Raw genomic sequence first — 16,045 nt, 5'->3', positions numbered from 1 at the left:
CAATCCCACCAAAGTGAATAAAACTACATCTCTTGGTGCATATTTAGTGTCCTGTCAACGCTACAGTTTTTCTGGAGTTATTCAAAACAACATGAGATGTGGAAAAAGTTGCAAAGTAGATGACGATTGCAAAGGAATATTAAAGTGCAGATGTGATGGCTTTTGTTCCAGAAGTTGCGTGAACCCAAGTAAAGAAAACTTTATCACATTGTTTTTTTGTTTGTTTATCTTTATCCTGCATTGCGGGAAAGCGGACTTGAGCGCTATGCATCGGTGTACGCCTTCCGACATACACCTGACCCACGCTGCAGCCGACGGCAATGTCTGTTTTCCGGTTGTCTACTTTACTTATGACTTAAATTTGGTACTACCCATTACTCGAAATCGATCACTAGGTAGAGGCAATTATCGTAAAGTTTCTTGCCCAGAGAAACAACAGCAAGTGCGGGTGGCTGGAGTCGAACATGCAGGCTCTCGACTGCGAGCCCAACGCGCTAACCACTCGGCCACGGCTGCCGACTCGACACGGCTAACGACACGACACGGCTGTCGACACGACACGGCTCGACACGGCTAACCACTCGACACGGCTGCCGACATTTTACATGTTACCGTTGTTTGAATCTTGGTCGAAGCACACCAAAAGCATTGCATTTGTCCATATTTTGTCCTGTGTTAACCAAAGCAGTGAAGATAGGTTGAAGGTAACAAAGTGCTCATACTGCGCAGTAGGAAAACTATGATTTATGGGTTGAAAAATGTACTGTATGAGTAATAAACCTTAGCTGATGTAACGAAATCATACATATTTGCTGGAGAAAAAAACAAGTCAATATGCTTTCCATCATCCTTTGTGATAATGCATTCTTGTAAACTGCACAACCGAGCTATAAAGGCCTTAGGCAGTCTGTGCCTTAGGACTTAGAACGACGCTCGAACGGGCACCGGTTCGACACTGCTATAGACCACACGGTCTTTGACATGACACTCAAAGATCTGCCTGAACGTAGGCTAGACACGAAAATTTGATTTCCTACGTTCCGTTCGTATTTAACTTCCAGCTGCCCAGCTTAAGCCTGGTTCGGAAAGAAGCCTTTGCAATATTCCGTCATGATTTATTTTCTACGTACTTCAAAAAATATAAATTCTTGTTTGTCATCCCAAAAACGTTTTATTCTGTCTAGATGTAAATTGTGGGAATGCACCCGCAGCCACAAACGTAGACCTGACATACACAGGAAGTGGAATAGAACGAGAAGCTCATTACCGCTGTAGGGAAGGATTTTATCATGAATCTGGCAGCACTGTTCGAAGGTGCACAGGAGGTGGCACGTGGGACGGTCAAGCTGTGTCTTGTCAAAGTAAGTTTAGAAATGAATTGAAGGCATAACTAGTGTTTACTTTGTGCATTCGCAACACAGCAAATCAATACCTGCCAAATTGTGTGTAGTTTTATGACATTTGAATGGTTATTATTCAGCTTGCAGTCACAGAAAGAAGAAAATAGAAGGCTAACAATGAATGGTAATCGAAGTGTCATGTCTGCGTCAAAATTTATGTGTCGTTATTTATTTTATCTAAAATTTAAACTGAATGAATTTGTGAAGTTTTTAAGTAGTTTGAGAAACTATAGCCTACATTAAAAAAAAAATTACTTCAATTGGACTTTACCAGGCATCACATGTGGAGATCCTAGACCTTCCATACAAGCTACTGGTGGTGACGTAGCCAATTGGAGGCGTGGTCCGTATCGTGTTGGCCAATCATTTACATTCAGATGTCCACGAACACATGAGATGCTGGGATCACGAGTAAGAACGTGTTTGAGTACTGGAAGGTGGAGTGGATTGCTGACAGTATGCGATGACAGAGGTAAAGTTGCGAGCTTACAGAAATGTAGAAAACGAATTATCCTGTTTGACCACAAACTTTTTCGAAATTTGTTTTGGTATCATGATTTGTAAATATTAAAAAATGTAGTCCAAAAACAACCTCTCACACGAAAGAAGAATTTTAAAAACTCGTGATTATCTTAATACTTGTTTGTTTGATCGAACGACTGATCACCATCATCCATTGATCCAATCTTCAGGAGGTGAGTCGTTTGTCCACGCCAGAGGTAGTCTATTAGTTTTATTGCTCATTCTCCAAGCTTTCGCTTGTTGTTTTTGGGCTTTGTTTAATTCTTTCCTGTTTCTTTACGCTAATGTCTTTTCTCCAATTCCAGTCATCTCTTTTTTGGTCTTTTAATTTTTTTCCTCTAACGGTACATCAGCTACTCGTTCTTCATAACCATTAGACTATCTTTTAAAATATCTTCAATTAGTCATTTGAGTAATAAAAGATATTCTAAACAAGTTTTCACCACAAACATAAATAGTCACAGCTGCTTCACTTCATATTCAAATTCACTAAAAGTAATGTTGCTCATACAAAACATGCATTCCAAATCATTCCATTTCAAATTGTTGTATTCCATTCCATAATGCATTCCAAACGCTGAGCAGGCAGTGGATCTTGAAAAGCGGGAAACAACGGTTTAGCTCTTGGTATATGTCTCACTCTCGAGCATATGCCACTCATCGTTGGTGCTTCGTTTGTAATCATAATGGATGTATAGTTCATGGGTTCAAATGCTCAAAATATCATTTGCAACTAGGTGAAAGGGTCCGATGCCGGCATCCAGGGGTCCCCATCAATGGACGTATCACCTCCACAAACAACCTGGAAATTGGAAGCTTCGTTGAGTTTGAATGCAATCCGGGTTATTCAATGTATGGGGACGGAAGACAGGAATGTCTCTATTTCCTTCAATGGAGCGATGATAGAGCTCCGAAATGCATAAGTAAGAAAATAATGTTCTAGCAGATAGCAAATTTGAACAATTAATCATCATTCTGTATCTAAATTTGATTAATGTTTAGTAATAGGCTTCAAAGCGCTTGAAATGACGAGCAGTTGCAGAAGTTTAATTTGCAAAAAAAGGATAACGATGAATAGAGATTAGACATCGATGAGTTTGAATAAATACTTTGTAAAATACAATATTTTCAATTCTTCCGATTTAAGATATTATTACAGACACTTTTACAGATCTATTTGTTGTTGTGTCATAATTATAAAGCAACGTTTCTAAGCTTCCCTTCTGCTTATGACGTACTGGAACGGTTTATCCACAATGGTTTATCCACAACGAAAGATTATCCACAACTGTATAGGCTAATAATCTGAATTTAGTTGCAGTTTATTTTCGTCAAATCACACATGTCTATTGGGTTATAACCTAATAGTTTGCATTATTTCGCAATCGTAAAGCTGAGAATATCTGTTGTATAGTTGCTGTCAATACATAATGCAACAGTTATTTTAGCATTACGCTGCTTAATGTTTGCATTACTAATTCCACAAAGTCAAAAGACTTATCTTGAAAATTCAGGAATATAAAAATCTTTGTGTAATCTTGAGTTGTTTAGATTTGCAAGGCCTGTGCATTTGCATGGTGTAAGCATGGTGTAAGTAAGTGGATTCCAACCAGGCAAGACTTTCTCCCAAGGGAGAAACTTCACAACTGCTAGGGGGAATGTTTGTGCTCTTCGAAAGCAAAACAAACCTTGAAAGGATTTAGCTCAACAATAAGTTGTGTACTTTCCGTTGTCAAACCAAGAAAAATATGTGGCCGTTGGCTCTCTACCTGACATGGCTCAGATAAAACGCGCGGATGAAAGCAACTTGCCTGAAGCGAACAAGCGTTTGATCACGTTTCTTTTATAATAACAAATGTCATGATTCAAGCTTTGTTAAGGATCTACCACATTCACACGCTTAGTATTACCTAACAACTTATTGTTCTCCAGACCTTAGCTAGAACCTGTTTAGTGGCCTAGTGGTTATACCGCCTTGGGCTCTTGTGCTGGTAGATCTGAGATCGATTCCAGGTCGAGTTATACCGACGACTTTAAAAACGATATCGATTGTGTTTCTCTTGCATAACGCAGTGAGGATAATTTGGGTATAATAATGTGGTGACATCCAAATCTTAGACAAAACTAAAAATGAGCCCTGTTGCTATAAACGACATTAGCTGTTGTAGGGCAACATTAAAAAAAATATAACGTTATTATTATTATTATCAGACCCTAGATATCCTTTCGATGGCGAGAACGTAGTTGGCAAACTCTTACAAGCTGCTGAAGATCCTTTTATTGGAAAATCTATTTCCGGTACAACATCATCGAACATCGAAGCTTATTTCGTCATCGACATATCGGATGACGTCAGAGATGACGCATTAAGTAATTCTTTGAAGTTTGCAGAAGAAAGAATGAGAAATGTGAGTGAAATAATCAGGGATATCTTGACACTACGAGATGCGAAACTTGAAATCTGCCCGTCCAACTGAAGGGCTAATTATGCTGTCTACATTGTATTAAACAATGCCGTGTTACTGCATAAGAATGTTTGTTTTTCACTGGCTGTTTCCACTTGATCGTTTCATTAAAGTGGTATTTGTTATGTTTTTGACAAAAGTATTAATATTTCATAAATTATTGCCTATTACACAAACAATTTACATGAACAAGGGACAAAAAAAGCAAATAAAACAACTACTATTGCCGTATTGTGGATTACCTTGGCGAGCATGTACACAAAACAAAAATAATGCACATCAATATCATTGGACAATTAGATATTATAACTACAAACTGTAACCACAATCAAGTTATGACCTAAATTAAATTATTCGCAGTCTTGCGTGAACCACCACTCGTAAGCTTGCGAACTGTTCGAGCCATCTTCGCTGGTTCCTCACGCCTGGGAGCTTTCAAACGTTTTAGTTCATTTTAGACGAAGCAATACGAAGTTTTTACAATCAATTCAAAGTTATAATGGCCTATAGGACAAGCTTCATCAGCCTGCAAGCCGAATAACGTCTCTGTGGCATTCTTAACAGCTCGAACAAACGCAGAGCGTGGGTTTGGTAAGGTGAACATTTTCATACAATAAACGTTTGAAAGCTCCCAGACGCGAGAAACTCGCGAAGATGACTCGAACAGTTCGCAAGCTTACGAGTGGCGGTTCACGCAAGACTGCGAATATTTGAATTTGTCATAACTTGATTGTGGTTACAGTTTGTAGTTATAATATCTAATTGTCCAATAATATTGATGTGCATTATTTTTGTTTTGTGTACATGCTCGCCAAGTTAATCCACAATACGGCTATAGTCGTTGTTTTTCTTATTTTTGTCCGTTCTCCATATAACTTTATTATGTAATAAGCAATAAACATGAAATATTAATACTTTTGTAAAAAAACATAACAAATACCACTTTAATAAAACGATCAAGTAAAAGCAGCCAGTGCACAACACATTCTCATGCAGTAACACGGCATTGTGCAATACGATGTAGACAGCAGTTAACCCTCCAGTTGGACGCCAATGGACGGGCAGATTTCGAGTTTCGCATCCCGTAGTGTCAAGATATCCCTGGTAATAATTTAAAAAAACTTAAACTGGATTTTTTTTTATATAATTAACGCTGACACAGCATGATCAGGTGGCCAAAATAAAATCTTGTACATTCTATATCGGCAACTTTTTAAAAATGTTTTCAAATCTTTTCGGTGTAGACCTAAAGTGTTTTATTTACTTGATTGAAGTTGCAGCCTTGAAAAATTTAAATAACAAGAAATTTTGATCTCAAATTTTAAAACTGGCAACTATTGTTTTAAACATTCATACTGCATTCATATTATAAACATCTGTCCTATGAACAGTTAAACACTGAATACATTGCCAAGATATTTGTCTTTAAAATTGGTACTTATGTCTCGAAAGACACTTATTTTGCTATATCTTGCCAGAGTATTTAAAGCTTATGTTATATTTGTGTACAGAGCTCTATATTATTTTTTCAAATGTGACTTAAATATGTTTCGTTTTCACCTCTTCAATAATTTTCTTCTTAAAGTTCTAGTAGCCTACATTAGACAAACATAACAGCAAAAATCTTGTTAAATGCAGATGTCAAGAAACGGTCGAATCCGATGCGAAATATCAGCATTTGCTTCAGAACGTGTAGTGTTGTTAGACCTTCAAACCACGACAACTGAAGAAGCGATAAACAATTTAAATAACGCAAGAGCAAACCGACGTAAGTATGGTTAAGTGTTGTCGTTCACAAACACCTGCTTTCAAACGTCGAACGTCGCTTAATTTATTTACTTTGTGCAATCGCGGCACTTGGAAGTAAATCCGGCCATCCTAAGTAACCGGGACATCACCGAATTAAAACTGGACTCCTTGTACAAAGTACACATATAGCCTACAAATTAAATTTGTGATTTTTAACTAATCAGCAAAACGTAACCTTAATATAGATTAACAGTGTTTAGATGAAAGTTGGTTAACATTCTTTTCCATGTACAAGTTTGTTAGAACACGAAGTGACATTTTTGTGTTTATTGTGTACTGTAGAAGTGTGCGTATTTGTTTGATTTATTGTGAAGTGTTACATGTGTGTGGTTGAATGAAAGTACAACTTATACATAGTATTTTCGGAAAATATGTGTATAGTTATTTCGAACTAAACTTCAAATGTAGGAAAAAAACGTAAACCCGCTCAAATGAATCTGGTTCTTTAACCCTATTAGAACCAACGTGTTTTCAGTGAACATTTTGGAAGAAATCGATACACGACGGAATACCCACAGAGCGATCGAAATACTTAATTTGACTCTTTCGTCTTCGTTCTCTGAAGACCCAGACAAAACAAGATATGTGTTTCTATTCGCCAACGGTAAGATTTTTTTGACCGCGGAGAGCACAACTCTGACAAGAATTCCTTTTTGTTTAGTTTGTTTTGGCGTCATAGGCTACAACATAATGAAACGATGACAAGCAAAGTATGAAAAACATGGACAATATCAAACAAATTATCAGACTGAAAAGCATGCCGGCATCACTAATATAAACAACACACATATCAAAATGGAGGAATTTCACAAGGGAGGTTACAGCTACCAAGCATGATCAATCTGTTGAAGCATATGCAATAAGAAGCAAAAAGACATAGCTTTAGGATACAGTTGTGGCACGAAACAACTTAATCCGCCAGGTGTGAGGACTAGCGACCCTCTCCCGCACAGTTTGCTGATTTAAAGTTTTAAACTATACTTTCTGCAAGTGCTAAACAAAATTTCAACACAAACGATTTTCAGTCAAAAACTCAAAAAATTCTTTTTCAGGACCCCACGCACAAGGAGACCCACCAAATGTCGCAATGGACAATATCAGATCAATATATGAAGGATATTTGCTTGAGGTTGTTTTGAGAATAAATCACGATTTTATTTTTATGTAGGTCTACTGTAAAACCTTTTATTTCTATGACAAAGGAACACTACAAATTCATTAAAGACTTCGTTGATTATGAAGCCCCTGTTGGTTTAATTTGTTTAGTGCGTACCACAATTGTAGTTGTTCGAGCCAGTCGCTCTCTATCGTAGGCCTTTCGTCCGTTCAAGTTGCCTTTGTCTGGACGACGCTGAAAAAAAAAAACGAAGAACATTGTTTCCAATGAGAATTGCAGTCTGACAGAAATAATTCAGTAATGATGCAATTCCATCTAAAAAAATGTACATCCAACATTGACTTTTACGGGATTATCAATACGACAAAATAAAGCAAGAGCTACGAAACAAAATTAATAACTTATTGCGTTGAAAGTTGGGGACTTTCCCGACTTTCTAAGAAGTAATAACCCAGTCGCATACGACTGCGGATCGCCAAATTAAATTCGCACAGTCAACACAAGTCGTAAAAACTTCTGCACTTAACCGAGTAAGGAAGTATTCTCCAAATGTCATTAGCATATGTATAACATTAAAATTTTAGAAAATGCCATTTCAAATTTCATTAATTTTTCAGATTTACGTCATTGCATTTGGGGAAGAATTTCAAAACGATCAAGCATTAACCGAACTTCAGTCTCTTGCACCTAAAGGAAACTTTCTCCCAAACCCGCCCCTAGATCTGTTTGTGACCTCACAGTCTGGAGCAAGTGAAACAGGTTTGTTATATATTTTGATACAAATTAACTTTCATTGTCGTTTACGTTTTTTATTGTGTTGTTCTTTGCTTTGTTACTGAATAATAACTAATAAGGCAAAGCATTTTTTAAATTAGATATCCTACGATAAAACATTGTGACATAATATTGTTGGACTTTGAATGACCGAGTGCTTATTCACGTTTTAGATCCTAGAAGAATTGTACCACCATAATTATCTTTTTTTATTTTTGTTAAGATATAATTGCAGTTTTCCTTTGTAGCTTTTTTCGCTTTAAAGACTTTAAAAGTTTAGAATTATGGTGAAAACTAAAACGAAATGTAATTTATAGAATGTTATATATTTTAATCCAAAAGATTGTACTTGTACTACCCTAATTATGTAGCATAACAACTTATTTACATTGCATAAGAATGTATGTCCATAATTGTGTAGTATGATCACCTATTGTAACAACTTTAGATTGTATACTGTATGTGTAAATAAAATAAATGTGAATATGCTAAATCTGATCATGTTACTCGGCTTTGTACGCCTATGGTTTAATAAGACAAACTTTCTAAGTATATATGTAGTATAGTTTCCAAAAGTCTAAATTGGCTAAGTCATGCGCTACCTAAGGTTTTATGCTAGGTAGCCTAGCAATCTTTAGGTGCAATACTTATTCAAATAGAAGAAATAGAAGTAAAATGTATTTAATTTCCATATAATCATATCATCTAAATTCTGTTTTGTGCCCACTAGTGGAGGTGGGCGATTTTTCCTTGCAGCAATTGTGTTCATTTCGATTCTCCATCTTATTCTATCTCCGCATCTTTTTCTTTCAGTTCGGCTTTGTCTGCCCCATTCTATTCCTGTTCTTTTTAGAAGTCCCCGTTTCCCTTCCCATCTACCTTCAAAATCAATGTCTTTCGAAGAATATTTATTTTCTCTTTCCTTAGTACACGCTTATACCATCTTACTCCATTTGTTCTTGCAAGTTGATCCATAGTCTTCTTCATCAATTTACATCATCGCCATGTGCACTTGTGCAGTCTCCCCGAGTCAACGGTTGGCTGTCGTTTGTTTCCACAAGTCACGTTCTTCCGCTAATCGCTTTTTACATACGAGTTCCAATTGATATTGATGAAGATGAAACATTTTCTTAAGATTACAATGACTGTGGAAGAGCAGGGGATGTTGGAAAAATCAAAAACCGAGTCGCAGTTGGAAAAGTTATTGGAGGATCGTTTGCAATAGATGGAGCTTGGCCTTGGCAAGCGGCATTTGCTTACCGAAGACAAAGTGTGTATTCGGTGTGTACTGTGGTGACTTGTAGTTTGCAGATTAAGCATCCTTGAAACACAGGGTCTTGGTCGGATATAGCTTACTGATAAATTTGATCTAAAAAAAGCAAAAAAAATGTAAATTGAAGACTTTTAATATAGGGTCATTGCAAATCTTTAACATTTTAGTTCGTAAGTCTTAGTTCAAGCATTTTAGGTTTCAACAAAGAAACTACAGTGAAATGATCAGCTGTAACACAGACTTACAAAACTTGGTACCATTAATGGTTTTACTATATTTTATTCACATAAAAATATACAGAAATAAACGGATAACATTGTCTTGAAACTGGTGGTTGAATTTCTGCTCTTCGGTTTAAAACTATATTTTGCAGGTAACAGTGCACAGTCAAAATTGTCACTTGCTTTTTCATTGCAGATTTAATCATTATCAGGCTATTCCTTATGTAGTCACAACGATGTGTTTTCAACGTTGAAAAAAAAATGTTTTTGTTGTTTTATCTGTGTATAATATTTCTCGTAAATAACGTGTGACGATTAGTGTTACCAAGTTTTGTATGTTTATGGTACAAAAAATTAACTTTTTACCAAAACTTACAACTATCAGTTCTTCAAGAAAATCTTTTGGTAAAATGAATCAAGTGCTTACATCATTGTAACTTTTTCTGGCGTTGAAATATTTTACGCTTGCGGCTATTTGATGTGTAAATGCTGTTCTTAATACCTTGTTAATCATTGTACAGCAGGTGAAAAAAAAGTTTGAGTAAAGCTTCTTAACGCATTTTAAATCTTTAACAACTTGAAAATAATTAAAATATTTTATTTACAGACGTATAACTCTCCAATAGGTATTTTTGGAGGCGGTTCGCTGATAAACAACGGATGGGTTATTACCGCAGCACATATCTTTGCTGTAGCAAAACGAATACCTAATTGGCCGCAAAGTTTTATTCTCACTTTAGGTAAGAATATGATTGCAAATATACTTTTTTACATCTGTATAGGCCTAATTGACACTTTACATTTCAGAACAGTGTCTCTTAGAGTAAGGCAATTGGCTTTCTGTGGAGGACCTCCTAACCTTACTACTAAAATGAATGGAATTTTGATTTATCTACAATTATACCCGAAGGAGACATTTTGACTTCATGTTGCTTAGCGCATAACAGATATAGCAAATTTGGGTCTTAATGATAACATTTTTAACTGTAGTCTATTTACATTGTGTTTATACATGGTTGTCATATCTAGAAGCGTAGTCGGGGGGAGGCAATTGCCGTCTCCGGAAAATTTTTAAACAAGCATTTTACCTTCTGTTTCAACATCAATTAAAAGATTTTAACATTGATTTAAGCTGATTTAACACAGCTGATATAACACAGCTGATATAGCTGATATAACACAATTTTCAATTAAGTTTTCTTTTTTCAACTTTTCCTGGGTGAGATCTCCCAGACCCTCTTTGAGTGCTTCATGTCCAAAGATATAAAACTGCTTTAATTAAATTAAATTTCACAAGCGTTACATCAAATCTATTCTGAACATCTACTGGAACAAGCATTTCTCAGATACTGAAGTCCACAAAGAGGCATCTATTTATCTGCATTAAAGCGCTTTTTTATCTCGAGGAAGCGCTTCAAAGATACTCAAAAAATCAACCCATTATGCAGCACTGGACATTCGACCAACCGTGTTGAAGATAGGAAATCATAGAGGCTCAGATCAAACTCATCTGAAACACTCATTCATACAACCTATCATTTTGGGAATACTTAGTTTAGTTATTCATCCGAGGCCATCGATGCCTGTTCAGGTAAAGGAATTGAAGAAGAAGAGGCTCATTGTGTTTGAGACCGTCTCCAAGTATTTGCGCGTGATTTTGGAGTGGTGATGCACCTGGGAGGGAAGTCCACCAGCTTAGGTGGCGGAGGCCATGATGAGGGGTCGAGGTACCTGTGGAGGGAGAGTGTAGATCGAAAACACTAAATAACCCTCCGCAACTTTAAGATGGCGGAGGGGCCAGGGAGAGAGCTTTTTTTGGGGTAACGCAGAAAGCCGGCCTGTCGGGCCGGGAGGGCAGTTGCGTGTGGTCGCTGGAGTCGGCAGTAATTGATCGCCGGGCAGCACCACAGGTACTGTTGACTTCTATCAAGAAGGTACTGTTGACTCTTATAGCCGGTTAGTCACAAGTCCACAATGTCAGTTTTCCGAAAGAAAGCTTTGTGCAATTCATTTTGTTAGTCACTTGTGGAATTGTGAAACGAAGTTCTAACTTTATCGGTTGAATTTGTCTAAGAAAGTTTGTTCTTATCTATAGGAACAACACGGTTGCTAAGCAACAGATCATCAGACCTTTCACCTCACACTCGTGCATTTCTTCCCGAGCGCGTCATCACCCATGAGAACTACGTGGAAGGAACGTATGACTACGACATTGCATTGGTAACACTTGAATAAAAAAGCACACAAAACAACAATATTTGCTGTATTAATGTAGCTATATTATCATTATGAACGTTGTTTGAGCGTTTGCTAGGCGGAAGGTTCACTTCATTGAGTTCAGGATATATACTTTTATAGGTTAAACTTGGACAAGAACAAGAACAGTTTGGAGATATTTGGCTTCCTTCTGAACGAAGTGGCAGAGTTGAATACAGCAAACGAATACAAAGAGTTTGTTTGCCTTGCACTGAAAACAACTGCGTTGGAAAATATTTGAGAAAAATTGGAAAACTTAACGGCAACGAAGGAAAAGAAGAAAGTTGTCGAATTGAAGGCAGTTTCAAACAATTGTTTATTGCATTGTATACATAGACTAAGTTACAGCATCTCTTTTGATTGTCTGCTTTCGTAGAAACAAAAGCGATAAATATATTGCCAATTCACTCTAAATCACGTAATCTGTCGTTTAAAGTGTGTAAGCTAAAAAATTTTGAACAAAAATATCTTAGTTTACAGTCCTAGAAAAGTTATTAATTCTCTATTGTTTCTATACTTTCAGGGGAATGGCTTTTGGAAGAAGGCGACAATGAAGTCATAGAAGAAAAAAACATATTGACAGCTGTGACGGGTTTTGGTTATACTGATGAAAGCGAGCCCGTAACTTCAAATCATCTCAAACAAGGATTAATCCGCCTAAGAAACAGGGACAGGTGAGCCTACCTACAGTGTAAAAGTTTCTGCAGACTCCTTAGTCCTTAGCAAAGAAAAAATTATAGCAAGTCAGCTACTTCTAATTTGTTTCCACATATATGTCTGGTCAAGTTGCTATCACTATTAATTAAAATATTTGGTGAAATTTAGCAAAATGACTCGTGTATTGTCACACTGTAATAATTCAGAATGAGATCTTTCCACTACATCTGCTTATCACAATATTGCTCTTGAGTGTGACGTATCACTGTAACGCTGTGTCGCTGTACCACTGTGCCGTGCATATCGTGTAAACGGAGTTAGGATGAAATTGTTTCTGCAGACTCCATCGTGTTGTTTAAGTTTAAATCAAGTTTAAACATGAGAAAGAGGCATCACACCACAAATTTAGTTTCTTATTCTCTGATGTGATAAGTCGTCCATAGGTTGGTCTCATCTGCGTGTTTTCTTTCTGAAGTAGATTTTGAATTCCATATTTGCTTTGACGGTTTCCACGCTTAATTACCTTGCAACAGGCCTTGTATGCTCATAGTTGAACAAAAATGATATAAGGCTTAAAATCAACAGGTGTAGTCAAGATAGAGATTTGATGACCCGTCATAGACCCCCACTTCCAGAGAAAGTGGCCTTTACAGAGAGAATGACTTGTGGTATTGGTGGTGGATTGAATTCCGTGGTGGACTCTTGTACCGGAGATAGTGGTGGCCCATTAGTTAGAGAGGTTATTATGCAGTTACTGACATTTGTGACATACGGACTTCTTCCGTTAGGCTACTGGCGTTTGCGACATTTTTTTATGTAGCCCTTTTTTGTTTCATTTTTCAACCGCGTTGTTGCATATAAAATGCACACGTAATGCTCAAACTAATGTATGGTTTGCTTATAAAGATAGTATCAACGTGAAATTTTGTGTCGATGGAAACTCTTAACAGGTCGAACATTTTTCTTGCTTTTTGTAGCAAAAGTTGCTGTGAGATAGGCTTTGTTATTGCATTTATTTTTTGTGTGTATTTTCTGCAGATCATTGATGAAGAAACTGGAGAGAATTGTTGGGTTTTAGTCGGTCTTGTCAGTTGGGGTCTTAACTGCGCAACTAGCTATACGGAAAACAATACAAAAAAGTATTTTCCTGGTTTCTACGCCAAAACTACGCCATTTGCACAGTGGATAGCCCAAAACATAGACGAAGGTTTGTTTTGTACGTTCTTCTTTCGTGTTGTTGCTATACATCAGGGAGCCTGTCAGTTAGCCACTGCCTGGTGTTATCGCCAAATGAGACTAGGTCATTCATATCATAAGGTGGACTGTACAGCTGGCGTCCCTTGTTTGTGTGAGCTATCGTCTGCATTCCACTACACTCACATGCAGCGCTCTCTGCCAAACCCCAACCCAACATTTTGTACGTTAAATTCATTAAATTCTGATTACCTTTCTCTTTGCAATTAGTCACAGCGGAAAACCATAATATCTCCGTGGGTAAGTTGTAACATAAAATTCGCGAATCCTTTCGTCTGTATGCGATAACAACCAGCGAAACACACTTCTGAAAGCCCCTTCACGAATTGTATTTCAAGAAAAACTCAGCAACACGGGCTGTTAAAAATTAGTGCAACGCGTTTGCACTACGCAGTAGAAAGCTTGTTACCACATTATAGATTTCTCGGATAAAAGACGGAAATTTCGTCTAGTTGGTAAGCACAGGCAAAACAGTTTTAATATTCGACCAACCTTTCCAGCGACAATTCTAAAATGACGAAACTGACTTGGGATATTTCAAACCACATAACTTTCATCTGTGACATAATAGTCGATAGGCGTTGTGAAGCAATTCCACAGGTGTTAAAAAAGATGATGAAATATTTCACAGGTGTTACAAAAGGATGATGAAATCTCTGCTCATTTTTTAGCAATATTCCATGACGTAAGACAACAGGTTAAGAAGACCTTAACGGTTTTATGTGACGTTTGATTTGGGAAACGATTGTCCGTAACAGCAATGTACACCTACACTCTCCATTTAAAATGACTGTAGCCTACAGATCTTTTTTTGGGTTGATTTGACTTGGAAAGGATTTTCGCGTTATTTTTGTAAGGGTTAGCGGTGTGATGACGTGGCATATAACGTTTCGTGTACCAGACATGCCATTTTGTGTCGACTCTCAGCAAAAACTGCTTGTTAAAAATCCTGCTCACCTTGGTTTGGTTTTGAAACTTTATCCTCGGGCTGACAAAGCCTGTGATAGGTTATTCCGGGTAGTTTCGCATACTTGTAGAAGTTTTGAACCAAGGTCAAATTCCGACCTTGTGCACGAAAATCCTCAATGTGCGCTTGAGCAATGCATTTCAAGACTGCTTTTTGTTCAAAGGCACCTAATCTAGCAGATAGAATTCGACAATCGGAAACTTTTTTCTGCCACTCTCGGTAACTGGGCCTGCGTCAGTGGTTCAATTCCTCTACAACTATACAACATTGTCATGGAATAACCTATCAGATGATTTGTCAGTCCGAGGATAAAGATTAAAATCAACCAACACTCAACTTACCTTCCCACATTCGAATTTCAGCAACTATTGTGTACAACCACGTTCAATTGTTTAGTTGTAATGTATAATCACGTTTTAGAGTTAGACGAAGAATGTCAAGAGCGTAATCCCGCTAACCTTCCGCCCGGTAGAAAATGCAAGAAGCGCTGCCAGACTAAGACCGATTGTGGAAGATCATCAAAAGAATGTATATGTGATGACGTATGTGGAATGTCATGCATTAATCCAGGTGAGTATTTTTTCATTGATTTTGACTTTTCACAACAAGTTGCACTTAGATTGCAGCTTTTCTATTTTCGTTTGTTCAAACCCCTATAACTTTTTCTACTGCTGGTGAAATTGATCTAGCTTATTATTATCTCATAGTAGCATTTGAAATCAATACATTTAAATGCGAATCCCCCTGCTTGTATGGAGGGCTGTTGGCTCATCCGATTTTGTATTAATCAGTCATTATGTTCAGATTTAAGGTGCGACAATTCAGAGACATTTGAAAACGGAGTCATCGCTGGTAGCCTGATCTATAAAAGTACCATAACCTACACTTGCAACAGAGGATATGTTTTAGTAGGATCAAACCAAAGAACTTGCAGATCCGACAAGAAATTCACTGGAGAAGCACCTACTTGTCGCCGTAAGCATTAAATTTGATTTTGTGTTTTTTGCACTCATGCAGTTACCGTACCGTAAAAGTACATTTTCCTATCTTCCATCAAGAAAACTAAAACTACAATACATGTGATTGTTTGGCGAGTGAGCATTGCATGGTAAAAGTAAATTTTAATTGGTCAAAAATTGTGTCTGACTAAGTGATATTTTATGCTTTAAACTGACTATTCTGAATCGATATCAAGCACATCATGACGTATACGTTTTGTCGCTTCTACCTTTTTGTAGACCTCTGTTATGTTTGGCATATATTGTGTTTTTGTACTAGTCAGAAATAAAAACAAAATTGACCTGACACAAAGTAGAACACACATTTGGGG

General features: G+C 37.2%; 1 protein-coding gene across 1 annotated transcript in view; it reads left to right on the top strand.

Annotated features, from left to right (window-relative positions):
- Positions 1–16,045, top strand: part of LOC145785273 (uncharacterized) — a 66,010-nt gene that overhangs the window by 4,227 nt on the left and 45,738 nt on the right. The window contains exons 4-21 of the mRNA XM_082596950.1: positions 48–188; positions 1,185–1,361; positions 1,675–1,872; positions 2,660–2,845; positions 4,134–4,330; positions 6,026–6,155; positions 6,672–6,800; positions 7,249–7,325; positions 7,931–8,072; positions 9,223–9,368; positions 10,189–10,321; positions 11,677–11,801; positions 11,940–12,135; positions 12,361–12,511; positions 13,080–13,233; positions 13,533–13,701; positions 15,136–15,285; positions 15,520–15,690. Coding sequence (XP_082453076.1) covers positions 48–188; positions 1,185–1,361; positions 1,675–1,872; positions 2,660–2,845; positions 4,134–4,330; positions 6,026–6,155; positions 6,672–6,800; positions 7,249–7,325; positions 7,931–8,072; positions 9,223–9,368; positions 10,189–10,321; positions 11,677–11,801; positions 11,940–12,135; positions 12,361–12,511; positions 13,080–13,233; positions 13,533–13,701; positions 15,136–15,285; positions 15,520–15,690 — 2,772 coding nt within the window. The remainder of the gene's footprint in view (positions 1–47; positions 189–1,184; positions 1,362–1,674; positions 1,873–2,659; positions 2,846–4,133; positions 4,331–6,025; positions 6,156–6,671; positions 6,801–7,248; positions 7,326–7,930; positions 8,073–9,222; positions 9,369–10,188; positions 10,322–11,676; positions 11,802–11,939; positions 12,136–12,360; positions 12,512–13,079; positions 13,234–13,532; positions 13,702–15,135; positions 15,286–15,519; positions 15,691–16,045) is intronic.

Source organism: Aplidium turbinatum, chromosome 16, assembly GCF_918807975.1.
Source record: "Aplidium turbinatum chromosome 16, kaAplTurb1.1, whole genome shotgun sequence".
NCBI classification, from domain to species: Eukaryota; Metazoa; Chordata; class Ascidiacea; order Aplousobranchia; family Polyclinidae; genus Aplidium; species Aplidium turbinatum.
This window is presented reverse-complemented; position numbering and strand designations above follow the sequence as displayed.